The sequence below is a fragment of the Camelus bactrianus genome, chromosome 25 (assembly GCF_048773025.1).
Source record: "Camelus bactrianus isolate YW-2024 breed Bactrian camel chromosome 25, ASM4877302v1, whole genome shotgun sequence".
NCBI classification, from domain to species: domain Eukaryota; kingdom Metazoa; phylum Chordata; class Mammalia; order Artiodactyla; family Camelidae; genus Camelus; species Camelus bactrianus.
In genome coordinates, this window is record NC_133563.1 from 5754745 (window position 1) to 5765041 (window position 10297).

The 10297-nt window shown below is 50.3% G+C and overlaps 1 protein-coding gene across 3 annotated transcripts in view; it reads left to right on the plus strand.

The window, feature by feature from the left end:
• The window catches only part of PTDSS1 (phosphatidylserine synthase 1), a 59011-nt gene extending 49202 nt beyond the window's left edge, over positions 1 to 9809 (plus strand). Inside the window, exons 10-13 of one of the 3 annotated variants that reach the window (XM_074352590.1) lie at positions 1373 to 1472; positions 6923 to 6991; positions 7660 to 7729; positions 9564 to 9809. In XM_074352590.1, coding sequence (XP_074208691.1) covers positions 1373 to 1472; positions 6923 to 6991; positions 7660 to 7729; positions 9564 to 9673 — 349 coding nt within the window. In that variant the 3' untranslated portion in view covers positions 9674 to 9809. The remainder of the gene's footprint in view (positions 1 to 1372; positions 1473 to 6922; positions 6992 to 7659; positions 7730 to 9563) is intronic. The other 2 variants (XM_074352591.1, XM_074352592.1) reach the window with 2 other exon arrangements.
• Positions 9810 to 10297: the final 488 nt, after the last annotated feature.

Here is a 10297-nt window from a genome sequence, read left to right on the forward strand (position 1 = left end):
GACTTCTATGTCTGCCAGTGGGGAGGGAACCCAGGGCCTTCTGGGCCCCTTCCTGCCTTTGTAGAGATTATCTGTACAACAAGACCAGTCCCTGATTGTCCAGATTCCATCTCGGGGAAGGAACACCTGAAGTGGCGTCATCTGAAGCTGGCTATTCTTAGGCAGCCTTGGGATCCCATGACCAGCTGTGTCTCGATTACCTCACTTGTTCTTATCTTTAAGCTCTGATCCTTAATAAAGGTCTGATTTTAATATTTATAAATGAAGATGTAGAATACAAGATAGGCTTTTTTCTTTGATGTTTTAATTAAAGAGTAAAAACACGAATTTTTTTAAACATTTTTGTATTTAGCAAAATTGCCTATAGATGAAGAGAGGATAAAGGGTTTATATTGTCATCAGAACCAGGGCATATTAAATCTGGAAATTTCTGGATGGCCGGGAGGGAATGCGGTTGCCACTTTGAGTTTTTGAAAGACTCACTTGGAAGATTCACACATAACTGCGGAGGGCAGAGTTAGGACGCACGGGGAGAAGGAGGCAGAGACCAGCCTGAGACAAGGAACAGCTTCCTGACAGCTAAAGGGACTGAGCGGCGGAAGGAGCTGCCGCAGAGATAGTAGGCTCCCTGTCCCTGCGAGGGCTCCGACAGGGGGGGTGACTGCCCAGCGCTGGGACGGGCTCTGAGTTAGATGATGCCAGGTGCCTCCAGCTGTGAACACGTACAAGTTGAGATTTTGGTCTATGAGGAAGGAAGACGTAAAAAACATTTCATTATTTCTGGAGCGGGTTAGGGGGATGAATAGGCAGGGTGCTGAGGGCTTTTAGGGCAGTGAAACTACTCTGTATGATCCTGTAGTGGTGGATACATGTCATTGTACCTTTGTCCAAACCCACACAGTGTGCGACACCAAGAGTGAGCTCGGATGTGAACTGTGGACTTTGGGTGACTGGGATGTGTCAGTGCAGGTTCATCACTCGTGACAGATGTGCCCCTCTGGGGGGAGACGTTGATAATGGGGGTGGCTGTGCATGTGTCGGGGCACAGGGTATAGGGACTCTGGACCCTCCCCTCAAGTTTGCTATGAACCTAAAACTGCTCTAAAAAAACACTCTGAAAAAAGAAGAGAGGAGTAACAGTAACATAAACTTTGTATTAAATCTAAATATGTAGTTACATATATACTGTATATATTATTTATTAAGAAAGCACAGTGGGCTGGAACAGTGTCATTTGGTGGGGGGACCTGCTGTGTTGGGGGCAGAAATCTTATGATCAGTTGAGCCTTTTGGTGGAGTCCTGCATCTCTCTGGTGACGCATTGTGCTCTGAGAAGATGGATTGGTATTTAACCTCTTGTTCTGTCTAACAGGGTCATCGGTTTCCTGGAGGCTATCGTTTGCATAAAATTTGGACAAGATCTCTTCTCTAAGACCCAAATACTCTATGTTGTGCTGTGGCTTCTTTGTGTGGTAAGTCATTACTTTTTTACCCAAAAGTGTTAGCTAAACTCCCCATGGTGTCTCCTAAAACAGAATGAAACAAAACCCTCTTGTGCACCAAGTAGAAATTCATAGACAGGACTTTCGACTTGTAATAACCCAAGATTGGCCCCTAGGCTGAACTTCAAGAATAAATGCAGGAGCATATGGCACCCAAACGCGGCCACCTTTGCCGGTTCCAGTCAGACGCCCCCGGTAGGTGTGTCATACCCTCGTTTGTTTCACCTACACGTGCTAAACATTCCAGGCCTGCCGTGAGGGGACAAGGACAGTTACAGTGCCCTGCATTACTGGAAAAGGCTTTATGTACAAAGTGACGGATGGTGGGTTTTAGGCCACGTGACATGTTTTTGAAGGTAATCAGATCATCGGTTTCTTCCCTGAAGGCCAACTTCATCAGCCGAGCCTGGGTGGAGTGAGCTTCCTCCTGAAAGGAAGAGCCCCAGGGGCCTCCAGCCCTGTAGTCCTGGGGCTTCTCCTTCATCTTTCAAATGAAGTAAGAGCTTACCTGGCTCAACATTCTTCTGTCGTCCTTTTTCATTTAATTGTTTTGTTATTTTGGAGAAAGTCTTACTTTACACTTAAGATTCTTCACTTTTACTTACTTGTCCTAAAAACTAACTTGGGCTTTTTTTTTTTTTTTTTTTTTTTTTAAATAATAATCATGGAAAAGAAGACAGAGTAGCTGGCCCCGCCTGTACCCATCATCCAGTTCCAATAATGATCAACTCCTGGCCAGTCTTGTCTCCTTTTATTCCGTGCTCACTCTCCCCACCCCAGATTACTTGGAAACAGAGCCATCTGTACTATTTCAGGATCCATCTCTAAAAGAAGCTAAGAATACTTTTTTGTTTAATGCAATCACTGGACCTTTATCACATCAGAAAAAGAATGAATAATTCTTTAATACTGTCAAATAGCTATTCAGTGTTCACATTGCTAATGTTTCCTTAAATTTTATATTTTTCAACAATTTACTTGAATCAGCATCCGCTCATTCACTTGGTTGGTGCGCCTTTCCGTCTCTTTTAATATAGAGTTTTCCCTTTGTCTCTAGTTCTCTCTCCTTTGCAGTTTATTTGTTGAAGAAATAAGCTCTTTTGTCCTGCAGATTTTGCCCCAGTCTGAGTTTTTCTGATTCCAGCCTTACTGTAATTTAACAGGTGTCTCTGTCCTCAGTATTTTCTGTAAATCAGTAGGTGGATCTAGAGGCTAAATCAGATTCAGGTCTAATTTTTTTTTTCCTTTTGGCAAGACTAAACTTTGTATTTCTAAAGCGTTTCTTACTGCCTTTCGTGGTGTCTGTTTTTAGGGTTACTTGTTAGAAATCCTGCCTATCAGGGCACCTTGAGCCTGTTCTGTCCTGTCTTGAACAGTAAGATGGAATAATGACCTCCTTTGTGCTGAAACTCCACAATGTATTTTTTTCTGTCACAGACGAGATACAGGGGCTGGTTAGGGGAGTGAGTCAGATGTGCAGGGGACCTAAGCATTTCTCTCTGGCGTGTGCACCCCAGGTCTGTGAATTGTAGCGGTACCAGTAGTGAATAGCGGGCAGGACTGGGTGCGGCCCTCGCCTGGCGCCACCGGGACCACGGGGACCACGGAGAGGTTGAGGCGGGCAGGGCTCCTGGGACATGGGCAGATGGCCCTTCTCCCGACGGCCCATTGCGGGCCTCCCCCCTTGGGCGTCAGCGGCCAGAAAGTGCTCCCAAAGGCCGTGTCCAAGGACCCATCTCTGGTCGCCCAGCTGGTGGGGACCCTCCAGTCTTTCTCTGAGTTTTAGAGACTTTCCTCACTGTTTTCCTGATTAGGCCGTTTTGCTCTGCCTTTGTGTCTGTGTGACTGTAACTTTATTGAGGACCTAACCCGTTTCTTCTCCCATCAGTGTCTCCTTCACAGTCCCTTGTAAGTCCGTCATGGTGCTGGGTGCTGGTCAAAGCCGCACCTGAGGCTGGAACCACAGGTAGATGATGATGATAAGATTTATTAATGCCTACTATGTGCCAGACACTGTTCTGAGTGCTTTACATGAGTCGCATATTTGATCTTTAGGCCTCAAGGGGAGATACTTTCTGACTTCTTTTTATAGATAAAGAAATCAAGGCACAGAAAGGTTCACTGACTTGCCCAAGGTCACACAGGTAGTAAGTGGCAGAGCCAGGGCTGAAGCCAGATAGTCTGGCTAAAGGTTTCTTGGTCCACCTCCAAGGAGCTCCAAGTGCACGTGAGAATGACACGTGCAAACTACTGATGTGCAAATACCGTAAAAGATGCGTGTGCACGGAGGAACTCTGGGGAGAGCACCAGGCCAGCCAGGGGTGAAGCTCCCAGAGGCAGTGTGGAGCAGAGTCACGGGGACCGTGGTGAGCGGCTCCCCCGCCTCTCGGGTGCCCCAGTCTAAGACCGAGGCCACTGCTCCCTCTCCTCCATCACTCTTCACGTCGGGGGGTTATCAGACTCTATTCCTCCCCCCAGGGAACCCCCCTCCATCCCTGCCCACCACTTCTGCTGCTGTCTAGACACTGTTTCTCCAGGGCAGGTCCTGAAAGAGAGGCCGTTAGCTGGGGTGATTAGGAGTCCCCACTGCCTTGCACATTTACCAGGAACAGTGGAAGCAAGGTCCTGGCACATTTTTATATTCATGGACTTTATTAAAGGTCGAGACTGGTCTCAAACTTAGAAGTGAGGTGAATCTTATTCAGGAAGAGAGTGTAAGTTACACCACACTGAGAGAAGCAGAGCCCTGAGTTACTCTCCCTGCTTAGGAAGACAGCGTCCTCGGAATTTGAGACGAATTTGGAAGCAGAGCTCACAGAAGCGCGCTGGGTAACAGGCTGCTCCAGCAGTAGCTGTCTGACGGGTCTTGGTGAACGTGATGCTCGTTACCATGACCTGGAAGCCACACTCGGGCTTGTGCGCTTGCCTTGGCTTAAAGCCCACACGTTTCTCTATTTCTTTTTCCTTCCCGCCCTTTAAACAGAATCTGCACAATTGCTCTTTTAAATCTAGGCCTTGACATTTGAAGTGGGTACGGCCCTAGATTTCCACCGGTGTGATTGCAAACCCATAAATGACAAGCTTTTGCCCCCGGGACAAGTGCAAAATGGGCCTCTTGTACCCAGGTGAAGTGGTAAAGTCGGCAACCTCAGCAGGCCCTTTGCATGGCGATCATGATGATACATACATAAGCCTGTTGCTCCGCACCTGCCAGTGTTTGCCTACCCTCCCTGGGAAGGGAGAGGATGACCCCCGCGCTCCTGCCCTCTGGTGGCTAAGATGGGAAATGACAGTCGCCCCAGCCCTCAGGGCTCCCTTGGTCCAGCGGAGTGACAGGTCTCTGACCAACCTGCCTCCCTACCCTCACCGCAGAGCCACTGACTGGTCCGCGGAGGTGGCCCTGCCCTCCCTGTCTCCCCCTCCCTGTGTGAATCCTAGGCCGACCTCTTCTCTTCTTTGTTAAGGAGCCAACACATACATAGGCTTACACACTGCAGGTCCTCTAGTCTTCCCACTCTGGCCACGCCGGGAAAATGGCACCTTTAATGGTGGTGTTTATTAAGAATCTGAACAAGTACTGGAGTATGTTAAAGATTAAACGTGGTTTTCGTTTTATAATTTTAATGTATTCATTCATTGCCTAATTTTTTTCACCGGGGGATGTGAGCTTTTTCTTTGAATTCCTAGTGTATGCCAGTTTGCACACGGATTTAATATAAAACGAGCTAGTGAGTCTTCTTCTGTTCCATGTTGTCTCTCCACCATGCCACTGTTCCCACTTCGTTCATGTGGAAGGAGAATGGCCAGCTGGAGCACTCAGACTCCTTCCTTTTCTGACACTGAAGATGACGCTGTGCGCCCGGCAGACCCTCGGTCAGTGTCACTGACGTGAAGGAACTGGGCCAGGGCTAGACTACAAGCTGCGGCGATGCGAGTGCACAGCCCTGCCTCCCCCGCAGTCTTGGCTCCACAGTCCAGACTGTGGGCTGTGCGGAGGGATGCTGCTGGGGTTGGCTCTTCCCCGTGATGCTTTTCTTTCTCCAGGAGTGGATGCGTGGACAGATAAATGGACAGACGTATATAAGATTTGTAGACATAAAATCAGTATTTGTCTCGATAGCCATCCCTGAAATTCGATCCAGGGATTATAAAGAGACCTGTGTTCTGGCTTCAGTCTTGCCACATAGTAGCTGTGTGTCTTTGGGAAGACCGTTGACCTCTCTGAGCCTTCACTGCGCTACTGTGTAACGAGGGGAGTTGAAATTAATCTTTGAGGCAATGCCTCTAGATCTTAAGTTATGATTCTTAGAATGGATTAAAAGTATGCCAGAAGAGAAGATTCCACCATGATTTCACAACTATTCCCACGGTTGGGTCAAGGTGATGGGTCCCTAGCAGGAAATGAAGTGGAAGAGATGGCGGTTAGACCTTGAGGATTTGCTGTCAGTGTCCTTGCTAAAGCAAGGAATTCTGAAGAAACATAACAGCAGGACGGGCAGTTGTTTTGTTTGGTTTTGTTTTGGTGATTCACTTACAGTCGCGAGGGGACCGGGAGGCCTGGCTGGAGGGCCTGGCCCCAGTTCCTCTGATAAAGCTCCTGGCTCCTTCACTGCCCTGTCCAGGCTGCCAGGAACTGTTCCCTGATTTTCAGGCTTTTGATACATTTTTAAGCTTTGGATTCTTAGATACTGTTCTTTCCTTAACTCAGAGGAAAATTTAGGGCATGGCCGGGGCCAGTGGGGACACTGAGCGAAGTGGGGGTTATCCCGGCCCCGGGGTACCCATGGGCCACACCCTCCTCTTTTCACACAGGGGCTCACAAGACATTTGTTTTTCTTTCCCTGTCTACTTAACTGAGAAAAACAAAGGCAGCCAGACCTGGGGTCAGAGTAGGACCTCTGAGACTAAACAGCAGTGCCAGGCCCAGGGCAGCGGTGTCCTTCTGTGGGTGTCTGTCCTCAGAGCCCTCCACACCATGTGACCCCGGGCTGCCTGCAACTTCCTCTTCATTCAGAAGTCCTCCTCCCCTCTGACTAAGTCCTCTGACTCTCTCCGGTGATGGAAGCAGGGTGCACAGTGTGGGCGATGAAAATCAGAAACGCAGTGTAGGGTCCATCGTGTCCTCTTCAGCAGGACCTGCAGGGCCGATGAGAAACCACGTCCCACCTGATCCCACGTCGAGAGATAATCTTCATCCCGACAGCAGAGTCATGGCGGCAACTCTGGTCTCGTCATAACCCTTCTTGTTAGAGCTTCAGGGATGCTTCCAGCCATCCTGTGACCAGTGTCCTGAGAGAGAAGGCGGACACACGATGAGCCGTCGCGCCGGAATTCCCATGGAATCCCCCAGGTTCTGGGAAGCGGAACTGTTTTGCGCAGCCTCACTTATGTAACAGTTTTGTGCTGTTTTTGTCTTCTAGGCCTTCACCACCTTCCTGTGTCTGTACGGCATGGTTTGGTACGCAGAGCACTACGGTCACCGGGAAAAGGTACAGCAGGAAGGCAGAGACGGGCCTGTATTGAGACTAAGCCGTCCTGCTCGGCGCTGCAGCCCAGGGCGCGCGCCCGCGGGGCTGCGGTCAGGACGGCACGTGGAGAGCCGGGCGCCAGGCTCCCTGCAGTCCGAACGCAGCCAGTTCAGAGTTCGTTCCCTATCGCTTCCAACATTAGATTTTAAACTGAACTATTTATTTATGTTAAAAAAAAAAAAAGAAAAAAATTCCAGGACAATCCCTGGACCAGTTTTTGGAAAGCTGGGTCTTATTCCAGGCCTTTCACCTCTTCCCGAGTCCCAGCCTGGGGGTCCCACCCCGAAACTCCTGCCCCGCCCCCCTCATGGTAGATGTGAGCGAGCTTACATGCCATAGCAGTTTCATCAGCAGTAGTTTTTTTTAAGCAAAAATAGCAGCGATTATCCTTTATTCACATCTTTAGTCCAAGGAGCTAAAGGTGCTCTCTAGGAGACTTACTCTGCATCACCCAAGAGATAGCCTTGACTTCCTAGCTGAGCACAAGCACAGGGAGGTTCTGTGCCTGCCAGTGGGGACCCCCCAGCCCGGACAGGCAGGGAGGGATAGCGCACCCTGGCTTGCTTGCCGGCACCCTCCTCCCGGGAGCACTCAAACTTCCATCACCAAGCCTGCCTCTCTCTCTCTAGACCTACTCAGAGTGTGAAGATAGCACCTACAGTCCAGACATCTCCTGGCCTCACGGAAAAGGCACAAAAGGTACCTCTCCCTCCTTGTTATCACTCTCCTGGGGCCCCTTCCTCCCAAGACCCAGTAAAGCGATGTAAGATCGGCATTTATCCTCTGAATGTAGATGAACGTGCGCCCCAGAGGGTCTCAAACCTCCTCATCGCATGTCTCCTGTTATTAATTAAGAAACATGCAAGGTGCGTGCAGACTCTGCTCCCCATCCCCAAAACTCACTGCATAAGAGGCACTGTGTGGTTCTGCCTTTTCTGAGACAGGAAGATGTGACGAGACCCCCCACCCCCCCCGTCTCAGGCATTCTGCTGGGGGTGTTCTTGGTCTTGGCTTTCATCATCAGTGCAGAGGGTCAGGGAGATTTGTGTGCCAGGGGGAAAAGCCTTTCAAAAGAGGTGGGTCAATTGAACTGCATTTATTCAAGAGACAGACCAGAACAAGACAGGTTTCAGGAATGCAGTCAGGGATCTCCCACTGGTCCCTCTCCGAGGAGTGTTTTGGAAAGACTTGGGGCCACCTGGTTATTTTAAAAACTAGGCGTGTGGAATAGTGACCCTGAGGAGGCTCCACTGGACAGTAATTCCTCGCAGTGATGAGCTGGCTGTGGGGCTTGACCAAAGGGAGAGAGTCGTGAATGCCAGAGATGAATTTTAACCCAGAGAATTGCTCAGAGGAACGGGGGCGCGGGGGTGGAAAGTTCTTCTGAGGCATTTGGGCTCCTGAGTTCGTCTGGGGTCAAGTGCATCCCAGCGCTCCCTGGGAAAATGCTCCAGAGTACTGGCCGCCCTTTCTGAGACAGTTTCTCCTGAATCAGCGACGTCTGTGAGATGCTGATGGACGTGGGCAGAGGGGTTCCCCAGGGCTCCCTTATTCAGAACCACCCCCTGTATTAGATCCATCCATGGCACTTCTGGGTTCTCCATTGAAAAGACTCAAATAAGTAATGGTAGAGATATATTTAAATGAAAGGTACACAGTTAAAAAAAAAAATCTGAGCCCTGGAGCAGAGAACCTTTTGGCTTGGCCAGGGGTTGTCCACGTGCTCAGCCTGAGGGCAGAGCCAACCTGATGCCAGGAAGTGCTGAAGTTCTGACACACCCCTACCCCGAATGCCCACTCCCCCCACCCCACCCCACTCCACTTCCGGATCCACCCTCTACCTGGCTGCTGCCTGCTGATTGCCCAGCTCTCAGCCAGTGTAGAGTCTTTCTCTGAGCTCCAGAACAAATGATAGTGTAATGGACGATACTGCCCCTGGAGACTGAGCACCTTGGGGGCGTGTGGCACCGTGAGCACATGGCTCAGGGGCTGTCTGTCCTAAGCGCCAGGGGCCTGATTTGTCAAGGGACCTCCAGGTCAAGCAGCAGAGTGCTTGTACTGTCTTTGATTTTGTCAAGGCAAGAATCTTTCCAATTTAAGGATTTAGAAATGCCGGAGTGCAGGAGGTCCAGGTATGGAGACCCAGGTAATGCATCCTTTGGCTGCACAGTTAGACTTGACAATCATGCGGTTCACGCTTTAATTGTCCCTCCTTCGTGCTTGGGTGTCATCCGTACTCTCACTTCTGGTCCCCATCACCATGACCACCATCCACCCTGCAGTGTGAGTGTTCAGATCCTTCAGGACCCCCCGACTCTGGGGGGTGGTCCCTTGCTAGCTCAGTGCAGGGATTTCTGTGCCTTGATTTATTAAAGAGGCCACTAGATGGAGTGCAAGGACCGGTGGAGGAGCCCGCACTCTGGGCAGCCGCTCGGCGGCCTGGGCCGGGGAGCCACCAGTCAGAGGCCTCAGAGGCGTGAGCCCGGAATCCCCGCAGCCCGCAGTGATGCCGTGTCCTGATTCCTTTGGCCAGGTTCTGAAGACGGCCCGCCCAAGCACCCAGGCAACAACGAGAGCCATTCTTCCAGAAGACGGAATCGACATTCCAAGTCAAAAGTCACCAACGGGGTTGGAAAGAAATGAAAGACCCTGGTTAATCAAAGATGTTCCGGGGAGTGCCTAGAACTGGGAGGGGGTGGAACCGGCTGGACCTCCCTGTGAGGAGGATGAAATGCTCAGCGCTAGTGGGAAGGAGCGGGGGCTGGGGGGGTCATTATTTGAGAGCAAAAGCCTTGTTTCCCACAGACCCGGCCACACCGGGTGGACCATTGCCTGGGGTCCTTGTCCACTTGGGGATCTCTTCTAATTTCTGCACTTGGCACGCGGTCACTGGTAGCGGTGTGTTGTGTTTGGAGGAGAGGGTAGCTATTTACTCACAGTTGCCAAGAGCAGCTTTGTGCTCACGTGTGTTGTAGACGCAGGGTAAACATCTTCAGACAGGGCATCAACTGTACAGTTCATGGACCGGTCACCAGGTTTTATTTTTCGGAATCTGCCTCTCTGACTGATGAGTTTAAGTCCAGGCCACTTCTCTGTCTTTTATTTTGTTGTTCCTTGTTCGTGAGTGAGGACACTTAAAAGCCTTCAGAAGCCACTGCTGACATTGAATTGGGGGAGGGCTCCCCTCTATTCTAGAGAAAGAGAAAGGAGGGGGCATTTGTGTTACTGTCTAGCCACCTCCTCCCCCTTTTAGGACCTTAAGAGACC